Genomic DNA, 15583 nt, shown 5'->3' with positions numbered 1-15583 from the left:
CCAATTACATGTTTCAATTTAATGATGTTTGTGTGTACTTAGGATGACAATTAATTTATTAAAAATGTATTATAGTATTATTATATACTATACCACATTGCTGCTATTGTGTAAAATTACCTATAAATTACTTTTGCAGAACATAGTATGTTCCAACAATCCTTATCCTAAAAAAAATACATTTTTGGCATGGTTGTGTTTCCAGTTTGTTTTATTTTGCGCAATACATAGACATTCATTTCATATTTCAAGCATGTTGATTGTGCACAATGTAATAAACATCATACAAATAGGATACAATTAGTCAAAACATCACGATAACAACTTTTGATCAGTCATTACTGACTGGGTCCTAAAGGAGATCTTATTCCTGGAGGGGGACTCGATTTCTCATGACACCAGCACCTAAAGGGTGGAGCTAGACTCACTGCAGAACATTGATTGGTTGAAAGAGAATCGTCACTTGCGCATACTACAAGGTGAATGACAGCACAAGAGGTGCTATACAGTTGAAACACAGTACTGTTGCAACACAATGTTGGTGCGCAGCAAACAACCACATGCAAAAAAGCAAGAACAAGATCTGCTGTAAACGAGCCATTAAAATATGAGCTAACATAATTTGGTATAGTTGTTGGCCATTTAACAAACAGTAATGATCAATTTCTCTCAACTAGCAATGCCCTGGAAACTAGGCATCACCACTTTAGCATTGTGGGAGCAAGTTTTAAATGGCCTGTACACTAAAATCACTCATATTTTCTTTAGAAAGTGTACAAATTTTGTTATTATTGCTCTAATTCTCTCTCTTTCAGCCGGTGAGATGTCAGTGTCATCAGCTGAAGTCAGGGGCCAAAGGTGACAGAAGAACGCATCACGATAAATCCACTCAGACGGTGTGGCGACCGCCCCATCATCACCCCGCTGTGAGTCATTTCTCACTCTCTGGCTAGCAACATGATCGCATCTGAGACACCCCAAACTCTCCAAAATATCAGTGTGGTGTGACTGGTGTATCTGTGTGTGTCCTTGGTGAGCCATCTGCCTTGTTTTTATTTCCTGTTTCCCCTTAAAACTCTCTAGGCTTTATAGGTGGCTAGTTGTTTACAAAAGGGAAGCAAATGTGTTGTCAGGGTAAAAAATCAGACAACACATTCGTTCTGTTCTTTTCCTCTCCTCCATCCTTTCCTCCCTCGCGTTCGTTTTTCGTGGTGAAGTAGCCCGACAGTCTCACGGGATGCCCTGAGCTGAGGCTCGTTTGCTGAGGTGCCGATTTGGCCAATTTGCGGCTGCTAGGGGAAAACGGCCATCTACTACAGAGTGCAGAATGATTGTCATCTCCTATTTAAGTGAAGCCGGGCAGCACCCACTCCGGTGGTTTAGCTTTCACAGCCCAGCCTGGGACATTCACCAGGGGACGTTTTGTTATTGAAGACCGGCACACAATCAGTAAAGCTAACGGAACACTGCGAAAGACTGGAGTCAGGAGAGATTAGAGGGAGGAGAGAGAGAGATGAGGGAGGTAACAAGAGATGGATGAGAATTTGAAAGTAGAAATTAGGAAGAGAGAGAAACATAGTTATTTGGGATCGAGAACAATTGGACCGGTGTTCAGTTTGCATATATGTTAGTGTTTGAAAAATAAAGGGATACTTTGTTTTCCTTACCTTTATGAATTCCTTTTTTTTTTTCCTGTGGAAAATAAAAGATATTTAGCAGAATGTCCTGCTGCTCTTTTCCATATAATGAATGTGAATAGTGACCACTGCTGTCAAGCAAGATTATCCGTCATTAGCAGTTGAAATTTCAGTCTGTTCCTCACACTGAGCTGTCATGTTGCTTTAGAAGACCTGGTATGTAGTGCATGAGTCACTATTTATTTTCATTATGTGGACCTTCAGCTTAGACATTCTGATAAACTTCTTTTGAATGATTGTTATACTGGTTTGGAATGAGATAAGGGTGAATAAATGATGACAATTTTCATTTTTAGGCTACCCATCCCTGTAAGGCTTATAACTGGATGTTAAAAGTTAAACTTTGCATGACTTCATCATAAAAATAAGTTATCAGTGATCAGTTATTAATAATGGCACAAAGCTGCAAACAATATAAAGAAATCCACAGCATGTTAATCATATCACTTAAATATTTGTTCTGCTTAAAGGATTAGTTCACTTTCAAATGAAAATTACCCCAAGCTTTACTCACCCTCAAGCCATCCTAGGTTTATATGACTTTCTTCTTTCTGATGAACACAATCGGAGAAATTTTAATAAATATCCTGATGCATCCGAACTTTATAATGGCAATGAGCGATACCAATGAGTATGAGTATGAGTATGAGTATGAGTATGAGTATGAGTATGAGTATGAGTATGAGTATGAGTGCGAGTGCTTCCATCCACATCCATCCATCTTAAACGTGTACTCCACATGGCTCCAGGGGGTTAATAAAGGCCTGCTGAAGCAAAGCGATACATTTGTGTAAAAAAAAAAAAAAAATCCATATTTAACAAGTTATGAAGTAAAATATCTAGCTTCCACCAGACCGCCTTCCGTATTCAACTTGCGAATAAACTCATACTCGTTGGTCCCGTTCACTGCCATTATAAAGTTCGTATGCGTCAGGATATTTATTAAAATATCTCCTTTTTTTTTTTTTTTTTTGATTAACACAATCGAAGAAAGTCATATACACCTTGGATGAAAGTGAACTAATTCTTTAACACAAGTGACATGTTCTTGGATGGACTTTCCTTCTTGGAACAACATTCCTCTTATCCAATCATAGACCTAACTCTTACCCTAATGCTAAACAGAAACCTAAAATTAGCAGGCAATGACTGGTTGATGGGACTGGTTCCTGTACCAGGAACGGCAAAGCAGGGTGAATCTGAAATCAATCATACTGGAATAAATTGTAAATTCAAATAATGCCATTTTCTATGAATGGTTCTGTCAGTCCAAAAGTACAAATAATTTCATAACATACAGACATAAGTAAATAAACATCCCATTTAACTTGCTGCTAAAATCTTCAAACCCCTATGGTTCAATTTCAGTCAGACTAAAACTTTAATTCATCAGGTTTTTGCGAAGTCAGACTAACAGACCTAATGCGAATATAGCTTGATTTTGGCTAGCATGCCATGTACAGTACACTACAGCTTAAAAGTTTAGTGTCGGTAAGATTTGTTAATATTTTTGAAAGAAGTTTCTTGTACTCTCAATGGCTGCAATTACTTGATCAAAAATATAATAAAAACAGTAACATTCTGAAATATTAAAATAACTTTCTGTTTTTTAATTTTCTGTTTCATTATATTTTAAAATGCAGTTTATTCCCGTGATGGCAAAGCTGATTTACTAACCCCAAACCTTTGAACGGTAGTGTACATATTAATTGGACTGCAATTGGTCTTAGTATTTGTGCACTTGCTTCAAATGATTCTTCATATCATACATATATTATGCATTTTCGTAGCTCGACGGGGCAGAAAAAAGAGAGATATAGCTGTAGCACGATTATAACTGCATGTAAATGTACTCACTGAGTAATAAAAGTAAATAAACAAGTCTGGTTTCTGTCCATAATAAAATACCTAGAGACTTAGGTCTTAGATTTTCTATATATGTAATATCACAGGGCAGTAAGACCATGTTTACTTTCTGGGCATCAGGTTTGTGTTATACAGCAATGATTTGTTTTGTTTGCCTTTATATCTCAAATTCCCTAAGGTGCCTTTAAATGGTATGCAATCAATTTTCAAGATAAGGTTTGTATGTTTACGAACATTACGGTTGAGCGTGACAAAATATTAGAGGTAAAGGTACATATCTGTTTAAAAACAGATCTGATTTCCGTATCTCAGAAATTTCCCCAGTGCAGAAATATAAAATATGACCTGTGAGATCCATATGCGTTTGCTAGGAATATTTCATGCATGTATTATGTTGTGGCTCTTGCATTCAAGGCTTGTTCCTCGCTGGTATTTTAGTCTGATGTTCAGATATTGATGGTAGTTTGTCTTCTCAGAGGAAATGTGCACCAGTTTTCCTTTCTAAACTGTGTGTTTGTCCTGATTCACTGGGGTTTGTCTCTCTCCGCAGCTGTGCGGGTGTCGTGTGTGCGTCACAGTTTTTCTGTGTGTGTTGCAGGCTGTACCCACTCCTCTCCTCTCTCCCTGGCAGTGCCAGTACCAGGCTGCACCTCGTGCCAGCATGCCTCAACGCCGACAAAGTGAGTCATTAACCCCTGACCCCTGACCCAGTTCCTTTTGCCAGTATTTTCAGCTTTCTTTCCACCCCCTGACTCTTTTTCTCTGCTTTTTCCTTTCCTTCTTTCATATGCTGTCTCCCTGTTGGATTATGATATATACACAATATAGTTACATCAGGGAGTGAGTCAGGGATGTGTAAGTAGGATATCAGTTTGAAATGAGAGAGGAGGTGGAGATGTGAGAGAGATGAAAGTGAAAGCAGTTTAAGAGGTTAGACAAAGTCAGCAGTTCCCCGCTGGGCAGTTTTGAAGTGTCTCTGTCAGGTCTAGGTGGGTCACTACGCTGTTTTGACCACAATGGCTGTTACACTGTGTGTTTTGTGTAGATGGCCATGCCTTCAAGCATTTTTGTGCACAAATTTTGCAGTTAAATTCATTAATTGTTGGATTTGCTTTGGCAAAATTATATTTTCTGAATATTGTTCTGAATATAATTATTAATGAACAAACATGTAGCCCTGCCACAATCTCATCCCAATGACTGAGCTAGAAGATGACATGTCAGACCAAACAAACAGAGCTGCAAAAGCCACAGGGAAATCAACCTTTTTAGGGAAAGTCAACCTACAAATGGCATTCTTTATAGTTGTCATCTCTGCATTAACCTGGGATGGGCATGGAAGCCTGTTTTGGTCTTGGAGTAAACAATAAAATGGGTAATTGTGAGATTCAATTTTAAAATAAGATAAAATAATAAATCTGATGTTGTGAGAAATTATATTAATTTCTGACAATGTCAAAATAAATAAATATAAGATATATACTCCTGTTCAAAAGTTTTTAAAAAGAAATGAATACTTGTATTGAGCAAGGATGCATTAAATTGATCAAAAGTGCCCGTAAAGACATTTGTTAGAAAATATTTCTAGAAAATATTAAAAAATGTGTCATGGTTTCTAAAAAATATTAAGCAGCACAACTGCTTTAACATTGATAGTAATTGGAAATGTTTCTTGAGCAGCAAATCAGCATATTAGAATGATTTCTGAAGGATCATGTGACACTGAAGACTGGAGTAATGATGCTTGAAAATTGCATCACAGGAATAAATTACATTTTAAAATGGTACATTATATATTAGAAAATATAAGTTTTAAATTGTAATAATATTTCACAATATTACTGTTTTTACTGTATTTTTGATCAAATAAATGCAACCTTGGTGGGCCTCTTAACCCAAACTTTTGAACAGTTGTGCATATAAAAATACAGTTGTGAATTTCAGTAATATTCAATTTGCAGTTGTAACATCAGGCAGATAGGAGGGCAGGCAGAAATCAGTGGCTCTAAATACAAGAGGTTCTAATAAATAAAAAGGTCAGGTTGCCACCTGTGCAATAAGTCCATTCGTGAAATTTCCTCACTACTAAATATTCCACGGTCAACTGTTAGTGGTATCATAACAAAGTGGAAGCAGTTGGGAACAACAGCAACAGGCCACGTAAAATCACAGAGCGGGGTCAGCGCATGCTGAGGCGCACAGTGCGCAGAAGTCGGCAACTTTCTGCAGAGTCAGTAGCTACAGACCTCCAAACTTCGTGTGGCCTTCAGATTAGCTCAAGAACAGTGCGTAGAGAGCTTCATGGAATGGGTTTCCATGGCCGAGCAGCTGCATCCAAGCCTTACATCACCAAGTGCAATGCAAAGCGTCGGATGAAGTGGTGTAAAGCACGCCACCACTGGACTCTAGAGCAGTGGAGACGTGTTCTCTGGAGTGACGAATCACACATCTCTGTCTGGGAGTCCAATGGACGAGTCTGGGTTTGGCGGTTGCCAGGAGAACGGTTCTTGCCTGACTGCATTGTGCCAAGTGTAAGTTTGGTGGAGGGGGGATTATGGTGTGGGATTGTTTTTCAGGGGTTGGGCTTGGCCCCTTAGTTCCAGTGAAAGGAACTCTTAATGCTTCAGCATACCAAGACATTTTGGACAATTTCATGCTCCCAACATTGTGGGAACAGTTTGTGGATGGCCCCTTCCTGTTCCAACATGACTGCGCAGCAGTGCACAAAGCAAGATCCATAAAGACATGGATGAGCGAGTTTGGTGTGGAGGAACTTGACTGGCCTGCACAGAGTCCTGAACTCAACCCGATAGAACACCTTTGGGATGAATTAGAGCGGAGACTGCAAGCCAGGCCTTCTCGCTAACATCACTGCCTGACCTCACAAATGTGCTTCTAGAAGAATGGTCAAAAATTCCCATGAACACACTCCTAAACCTTGTGGAAAGCCTTCCCAGAAGAGTTGAGGCTGTTACAGCTGCAAAGGGTGGGTCCAATCCATATTAAACCCTACAGGTTAAGAATGGGATGTCATTGAAGTCCATGTGCACGTAACGGCAGGCGTCCCAAAACTTTTGGCAATATAGTGTATATAGGCCTTATCTCTTGCTGATTGGTTAAGCAATTTAATTGTGTTCCTCACAAACTTTGTTAATAAAACATTCAAATAACAACAACTGAGGGGGAACAGAGGGAAACACAGGGCTTTATACACAAGGGCTAATGAGAGACACACCTTTTATTGTATGCCCATATCAGTGGAGGAATCAGGCGTATATTCTTAAAAATAACTGAGGACACTTAATTTTGAGGTCATTTAATTTTCTGTAGAGCTGTGATCATTTGAGAGAATGTGTTTTACATTGTAAACATGGCTGTAGTTATAGAGCAGATGTCAGATTGTGTCCAGTCTTTTCCTCAACAAACATGACCCTCTTCATTTCTTCTCTTTTGGTTTTACTCCACTGCTATATCTGTTCTATCTTCTTCTCTCCATGTCCTCCTCCTGACGTTTCCCTTTCTCTTCCCTCTTCCTGTTTCCTGATTGGATGAATTTGTGCTCTGTGTTATTTCTCCCTCTCTGCCTACCCCATAATACCCTGGGAAAGGGGTGGAGCATCTTGTACATTACTTCCGCGACACAGCGTGGTACAGTAACCTCTACTAAAAGCTTCACCCTTTGCACGGTTACGTGACATGAACAACCAATGCATGCTTGTTGAGTTTCATTTAAAGCATGGATCCAATTTTTTCACACATACAGTACATGAGACTTGGCATGAGACTTTTTATTCTGACTCTTTTTTTTTGTCCTAATGTTTCTGCTCATCTATTCCTCGGTGGGCTGTGATTGCTGTGGTTGTGTTAGATCTGTCTTTGCACCGATGGAGCTACAGTGTTTACTGGTGTGTTCTGGGAGACCCTCCGCTTCTCTCAGCCTGCTCCCAGAGACTTTATCCAAACAGACATCAGTCTGCACAGGTGGAGCCGGGTTTAAACATCTCAAACACACACACACACACAAGCAGCGAATTTGCCCATGGTGCATTTGGCCTTGTGACTGCACAGGGAGCGCTGAATAGTTTTAGAGGACAATTAAAATAAAATGATCCGATAACTCCTTCGGGATTCACATTTATAACCTCCACTTCTACAAACCCAGGATATTAAAAACCTTCTCTATTATCAAAATGGCCACATTTCATCAGCCAAATCTTATAGTAAGATGAATGACTGAATTAGAGCCAGACTTTATTACAGCTTTTGCTGTTGTAATATCTAGCAATCGTGTTACGAAGGTTATCTTGTGAAACGTTTCAGAGGCATTTGATTCTCCCTGCTCTTCTTTGAAATCTACGTGCTTTTAATAAGGATTTTTTTTCTTCTAGGCTAAAAGTTCAGATTTTTTATTTTTTTTAAGATTATACATTTTTCTTTAAAATCCTTTTTAATAAAAATATTTTCCCTTGTGTCATTTAAATTAGTAAACTTTTCTTTACAAGAAAAAGCTATTATTGCAATAATAGCTGGAAATTATGCAACCATAATGAATTCTATAATGAAATCTATGAATTCACATTCTTTTTCTAGAAAACAGTGGCATACAGTGCAAAGCATTACTCATTTATCATAGTCCTAAAAGCATTCTAAAGACCATTTTTACAGTTTTGACTTTATTTAGGGACTAACAATAAGGATTTTTTTTTTCTAGGTCTGTAGGGCAACGAGTTAATGCACCACACACACAAAAAAGCATTTTACTTTTAAAAACATTTTATTTGCCTCAGTACATTTCTATTTTTCATTCCATTTAACAATTTAAATATATTAAATACATTTACTGTTTAATAATTTATTAGGATTTATGATAGCATTATGATAGCATCCTACAATTTTGACACATCCTCATCTGTAGCGGTGTTATAAAACCCCTTTAAAAGGTTTAGGTTTCACAAAGATTTTGAATCCATCCACAGTGGCAGAGCAGCATAGAATCTGTTTGACGTCTTTGTTTTTCATTTTACTGTCTTGTTGCTGTTGTTTGTTTAGTGTTGCATGTTTGGATCCCTTTGTTTTCATGATGTTAATATTGTATTGGAAAACAGATATTTTCAACTCTAAATTGTAATTAGATGAGCCTTGTTTAAAGCCGATAAAAACACAAATGTGTTCAATTCTGTATTAAAGTTTCTATGTTGCTTGGCAACCCCAAAACTGCCTAGAGTCAGTATAATGAGCTATATCACTTGGCAGAAGAATTGTTTATTGTGTGCAAATTGTTTATTGAACATTGGTGTCATTTATCATAATGCTGTTGCTGCGGTTTAATAAAAGCAAAAAGGCTGAGAGGCTGTACATTACAGTAATTTTACCACAGTTAAGGAGGCCTTAGGTTACTCATCTTTGCAATCTGCTTAAGAACATACCTTAACCACAGTAAAATGACTGTAAAAGTGGCCTTGGGGGGCTTATTACTTTTATAACATTGCAGAAACTGCATTGACATCACGTTAAGATAACAATACACCACTGTTCAATAAATATTTTATACACTATAAACAATTCATCTGCCAAGTAATATTGTTATTTTTTTTATGGGAGAGTCATCCTCTGGAACTGGGGGTATCAACATTAAAGCAAGACATTAAAATTAATTGGATGTGTAACTGTTGACTGAGACAAATCAATTATTATTATAAACAGCTCAATAATATCTGTTTTTAATCATTTAATTCCTTTCTGAAAGCATGAAAGAGTAATGGAGTTATCAGTCGTGTCAAGTCATGTGGTTTTCTCTCTCTCGCTCTTTGCATCTGCTCTCATTCTTTAGCTCCTTTCACACTGGCAGTGACCAAAGTTACTGGATGCCATTTTCAATGAGAGTTACTGATTTCTGGTGACGGGGCGCAATTCGGTAGTGTCCGACAACTGGATAATTATGCAAATGAGCAGGGATGTGATGCGACGATTACCAAAAGGAGTGAAGACTGTGAAGCTCTCTTGTCTGTAAAATTTTGGTGTGAACAGGGCTTTATGACGTCTGAGGGTTTAAAAGTTTACAGTCTCTGAGACTCGTCTGTTCTCACTAAGAGACAGAGATTAATGTATTATGGATGTTATCTGCAGGTGTCCGCAGACGTCTGTCCACCCCAGAGATTTTGTGACGTCACGTAGAGGATGTGACTGTCTGTACTCTCACGCTACTGAATTCAGCTGTCCTGCACACATGCACAAACCCTCACTCACACTCTTTTACTCCCTTGTTCCTGCACTGCACTCTTGTTCTGTATTCTTAAAGTGAGGAATGACCATTTTGTTGTTTTTCAGCTGTTTTTTTTTTTTTTTTTTTTTTGCACTCTCCTGTGGTGTTTTAAATTGTAATGCTTTACCTCTCTTCATTCTGACATTTTCTCAACCCCGTGTGGTTGAGCATGCGATAAAATTGTTTTGTGATAGTATCTTGAGATAATACACACCTTACAAATGGTCTCTACCTGAACAGAAATGTGGCAGGCTGCATGAAACCACAGTTCGCCAGTAGAAGGTGCTGTGGTTTCAGTAGAGCTGTGCTTTTCAGCAGAAACAGCCCATGAGGGACAAAGACAGTGAATGCGAAGGAAACAAGGACTTATGCCTTTGTCATGGTGCACAGTAGCGTTTACTGAAACTCACCTGCGTACATGCTCATCCATTCAAATCCACCCTATTACAGTCGCACTCGGTTCAGAACTGAACAGCTGACAGCACAGCCACTCGCATCTTATCACAACCTGGCGATGTTCACTGAGCAACAGAATACAGTTGTCAGTGCTGTGTTAGATTGATAAATACAATTTTGTTCACACCAGGCTTGTGCAAATTTCAGAATTGAAGAATCTGCCACACCCCACAGGAAATTGATTTGAAATTTGAATTACAGGAAGAGGAATTTACTGAATTGTGATAGAGTGCAATAATCGGGTTCCGCAAGTAAAAAAATCCCATTCACTTTCTCCATATGAGAATATTTTTGGGAATTAATGCTTTTGTTGAAGCCGCCAGCCCGCATTATTTCAACTTTTTTTTTTTTTTTAAACAGTTGTTTAACATTTGAATTCCTGGTGGATAAGCTACATTACCCATTATTCTGCAAAGAAATCTACACTAATCAGAGAATCCCTACAAGTAAACTATGCCAAAAGAACTCTCAGCGACTGCTCACTCCTGTGAAGCACTGCGAATGATGTAAAGTCAGTCTCCCTACGCTCTTTAACAAGAGCTAAGGAGACTCTTAGACTGACAACCAAGAGTGAATTTGACTTATCTTTGCTGTGTGAATGAAACTAGTTGAACATCAGTATCTGTCAGTTAAAAATAAAACAGTAATACCGCTGTCGGTTAATTGAGATTTGGAGTTTTCTCATCTCAAATTTGTGAACACTTTCTGATGTTATGGAATTCACTATCTTTGACATTTACTTTAGTCACTTTGGTTATTCACAGCTGTTATATTAGTTATCCCTTCATACCAAATTGCTCTAACTGCTCTCATAAGCTGTTTTATGAATGGGACAATTTGAGAGTCACACCTGTTTTCAATCCCAAACCCAATGCGTTTTCTGTTCTGGTTTATTGTGTTAAATACTGTTCTATTTTGTCTTCCGCAGCCTCAAATACTTCAGCCCATCAGTCACATCCCCAACGAGCCCCTCATGCAGGGAAAACTAGCAAGAACAGTCCCCACCGGGGGCCACAATGATGCCTGCACCGAAGGGGAACAGACTCCTACGTCTTGTCCTCCAGTCCCCTGCACCGATCCAATTCTTCCTCCTTTTGGAGACCCACATGTGGAGTCAAAATCTCTTCCTGACCCAGAGGAGCTGAGTTGGTTGCTTAGCACCCATCTTCGCATACAAGACAACGAGAGTAACTCACAGGAGGCTGGGGAACAGATTGCGAGACCAACCCCAGAAAGCCGTCAAAAGAAACTCCTGCAAACACCCCACACCCTGTCCTTCAGCCCACGTTTCCTGCAGCCTCCACGTCTACACAAACGAGTAACTCTCCCTGCTCTGCATATAGGGGGCAGTAGTGGGTCAAACCCAAAACCAGGACCCTCAGTGAACCGCAAGGCCCATCAGCTTCTTCCTCCTCCATCCAGAGGTTTACCATGCTATAGTGCAGGGAACCACGTCGTGACTCGCGGCCGGCTATCCCAGCCTTGGCCAGCAGTGGTCAGGAGAGAGGCTGACCCAGAACACAACGCTTCGGTACCGCTCAGTATCTCCACAAGACTTGCAAAGCCAAAGAACCACTGAGCGTCAGCTGCAGCCATAGACACTGATAAGGCTACCTCCCTGAACGCATGATCACATGCGGCTTGCACTAGATGGTGGTGTTAGTGGCTAGACAACCTTTTAAGCTAAATAAAGCAGCTAAGCTATCACATCTAACTATGCAACAAAAAAGTAGTGTCACAATCAGCGCTTCTGTCGCACAAATCCGCTCATTTGGTTCGGACTAAAAGTCATTGATCGTCATTCCAAAGCCACTGAGAAACTCACAATTTACCACTCACAATTATATTATCCATAAATAAACATTAATCTGGAGAAAAGGATGTGACAGAAATTCAGACTGAAAGAGAATGATTTGAGAAAACAAGCAATGGAATGCACTAGAGAGCTCTTTTTTTTTTTACCATTACTCAAACGTCAAAGACGACACGAGTGCAGTGCCATAGACTGCCTGCGGAGCTTTTTCGAGGCCCTCAGTCTCTGGATATTTTCCCATGTGGCGTGCCCTCTGGACGCCCACTCATTTAGTGGGTGAATCTGACATTTACATCACCAGCCTCCCGAGGCTTAACTGCGAAAACACATATTATTGTCTACGCAACCTCCCAGAGCTTGCCGTAAAGACAGAGAGAAGTCAGTATGTCACATGACCCAAGTCTCATCTTCAGTTTCCACAGGAAAACCTGTCAGTCTGCAGTGATTTGATCTGTTTGTATATTACTTCCTTCCTCATTTCACATCCTTGTCTGTATTCACCTCATAAACGTTAAGATAACCAGTCCAAGCTACAAAATTTAAATTTTTTTCATCATTCTTGTTCCTATGTCTTGTTTTTCAGTGCTAAAGAGTTGCTTTGACATACAGACACAGTGTTTTGGCAGGAGAGCGCTCATACCGCTGTCAGTTCTTCCTTTATTTTCACCTTGACTTCAGTCATGATCAGCAGTTTTTCATTTTAATTAAGCTCATGCCTCCTGTATTAACAAGGTTCTTTTTCTTGATTATGGATTATGGCATGCTTAAAGCATAAACTTGCCTTTTCAACCCCCATTAGTTGCACACAAAATTGTTATAATGCTTTTTAATTATTTATACATTATAAAGATGTTTACAGTTAAAATGCCTTTATTAAGCTGTTCAGTCAGCTCCAGTGCTGCGGGAATAACATTTTTTGCCTTATCTTTGGCACACAAATACTATTGCAGAGACTTGAGTGAGTTGTTAACTTTTGGAAAAGATTTTCATCTTGATTTTGCACTAACTTATTTTTGGCTTTGCAAGCAATGTTAAAAAGAACAAAGTACCATTTAAGGTAAAATGGTGAAGACAGAGATAAATCAGACTTTTTCTAGTGCTGTAAGTTGCTTTTGACCACAGTAGGTGTTTTGTAGGACATTCAGGATGTTTTTTTTTCTCTTAAAGAAAGGTTTTCTGTTTTTAAGAATACATAAGTGTGTCTTAGAAGCTTGATAAGATTCAGTAATTTGAGTTTTTGTGCTTTTGGCATGCCTGGATACATAATACACACTGTAATACACAAATATACATCAAGATCCATTGCATGAAAGCACATGGACTTATCCGTACCTTAATTTTAAATATGCACACCTCTGTGTGTTTATGTGCAATATATGTATCAGAGTGTATCCATACTAGTATATACAGATACTTTACACTAAACTTTTTCAGTGGATGTTTAATCCATTGCAAAAAAATGATTTTATTGCCATTTTCCTAGAATATGAGGGGCTTTGGGTGTTACAACATGCTTTCACGTGGGCTGCATACTTCTAGAGTCTAGACACACCCTAAGCAGTGATGGGCAGCCATGTCTAAAACCAACTAAAGAAAATCAATAGAAGGATATTTGTGTGTGTGCGTTTCTCTCTCACCCAACTCTGTGGTTATACTAAGCAGAAAATCAATAGAGGGCTTGTTTTGTAATGCTCTGGAGAAACTTTGTTTGTATTTCTTTCTCTCTTTCTGTCTCTTGTTGTGTCGGTATACATGTACAGGAGGAGAGGTCCCACTTTAGTCTTGCTAATGCAAAGTTACAAGAGAAATTTGATTTAGTCTGCTGTGGTCAGAGGTGAATCGCTTGTGTCAGTGAGGTGCCTGTTTACAGCTAGGAGGATCTTGCCTGTTAACAAGGCAAAAAAAAATTTGTTACGATCCATATTTAAAGGGACAGTTCAGTCAAAATGACAATTTTGTCATTTGTTCACCCTTATGTTGTTAAAAAGAATGAATTACTTTTTTTCTGTGGAACATAAAATATTCATACAATTGAAGTCAATGGGGTCGAAAATTAAAACGACAAAAAAATTATCCTGTCTTCTCAAAAGTTCAACAACGTGTCTTGAACAATTTTTCACAGAATGGACAAAAAGAGTTTCTTTAAAATATCTTTGTTCCAGAGGAGAAAAAGTCATGCAGGTTTGTAGTGACAACGGGTGACAACATTTTCATTTTTGGATGAACTATGCCTTTAAACTGAGATAAAGCAGTAAAGCAGCATAAAGTTTTATTTGAAAATTATTGTAAACCCTGCATCCTGGCATTTCTTAAACATAATAGATAGATTTAAATATGAGGCTTTCTACATCTCTGTCTGTTCATGCAGTAAAACACTCTCAGCCCGCTTCATGAGTATCTGCAAACTCAAAGATGCTGTTCCCTTTAACAAATCACCATTGAGGTGCTGCAGTGATTTAGAATAAGAGATCAAACTGTTAACTACACATTTAAAACACTAGTTTTTAGATTTCCAAATTTCTAAAAAATGCACTCATACAAAGACCTCTTACTGTTGTGTAAAATGCATTTATGACTTGCTGCCCATGTGTGTATGCCGTGTTCTGGGCTCTTTTCACCTGGATGATACTTTAATAGCATGAAAATGTCTGAAACAATAAACAATGCCATGAATTCCTTTTCAAAAAATCTTCCATTTTTCCTTCCATATATAGTTCATGTCTTACCGTGTTTTTCACCTATTGTGACCCAAGAGTATGCGGCATTGTCAGAACGCTATACCATTGCTCCATTATAGCTTCATGAAAACAACAGCTGCCAACCTGTTGGTCTGGACAGAAAAGATGTTTACTAACAGAGGAATGAATTCAAGCACTTTAAATGATCCGTTTCAACCTCCACGATGGAGAGACTGTGGTCTTTTTGACCTGATCTGTTTGATTTGCTGTCATTTGATTGTGTGCAACTTCTTTTTATTTGGCTGTTTGTGTTTTGATGTTCTACCCCTGTATGCCCTGGTCCAGTGGAAGGTGTGAGACTTCAATAAAGTGAAGGAATAAGATTCACGCTCTCTGTTGCATTTTCTCTGTGTCGGAGGCATTCATTCGCGTAGCTTGCTGCAGCTGTTCCTAGCAATATTTTACACTCCGCAGTGTTGCACTGCAGATCCTAGTGCATTATGTTCAGGGCTGTTTTATACCACCATGTTCATTATACGGTAAATCCACATATTCTGGAAGAATTGTCTGTTATTCTCAGTCTACCCCAAATAACATGGTGTATAAACAGCATTGACAATATGAAGGCATAGAAGAACTGAACTTTAGCACTTTTCTGAAGAAAAGTTTCAGTGCTTTTTTTTCAAACATTAGGTGTGCATAGAAATGAAATGATATTCCTCCAGGTCCATGGTGCAATTGCATACAAGACACTGAAAACAATCTGTAGTTAATATTTAGATGGATGGATGGATCAGTAGATAGTATATAA

At 38.7% G+C, this 15583-nt stretch overlaps 1 protein-coding gene and 1 long non-coding RNA gene across 7 annotated transcripts in view; both read left to right on the top strand.

The window, feature by feature from the left end:
• Positions 1-15155, top strand: part of ccser2a (coiled-coil serine-rich protein 2a) — a 47895-nt gene extending 32740 nt beyond the window's left edge. For 2 of the 6 annotated variants that reach the window (XM_051868939.1, XM_051868945.1), the window contains 4 exons: positions 816-926; positions 4162-4243; positions 7432-7544; positions 11210-15155. In XM_051868939.1, the coding sequence (XP_051724899.1) occupies positions 816-926; positions 4162-4243; positions 7432-7544; positions 11210-11860 (957 nt within the window). In that variant the 3' untranslated portion in view covers positions 11861-15155. Of the gene's footprint in view, positions 1-815; positions 927-4161; positions 4244-7171; positions 7212-7431; positions 7545-11209 lie in introns of those variants that run through there. The other 4 variants (XM_051868941.1, XM_051868943.1, XM_051868942.1 and 1 more) reach the window with 4 other exon arrangements.
• Positions 1-15583, top strand: part of LOC127498962 (uncharacterized) — a 425088-nt gene that overhangs the window by 229672 nt on the left and 179833 nt on the right. The gene's annotated exons all lie outside the window — the stretch shown is intronic.

Source organism: Ctenopharyngodon idella, chromosome 17 (genome assembly GCF_019924925.1).
Source record: "Ctenopharyngodon idella isolate HZGC_01 chromosome 17, HZGC01, whole genome shotgun sequence".
Taxonomy (NCBI): domain Eukaryota; kingdom Metazoa; phylum Chordata; class Actinopteri; order Cypriniformes; family Xenocyprididae; genus Ctenopharyngodon; species Ctenopharyngodon idella.
This window is presented reverse-complemented; position numbering and strand designations above follow the sequence as displayed.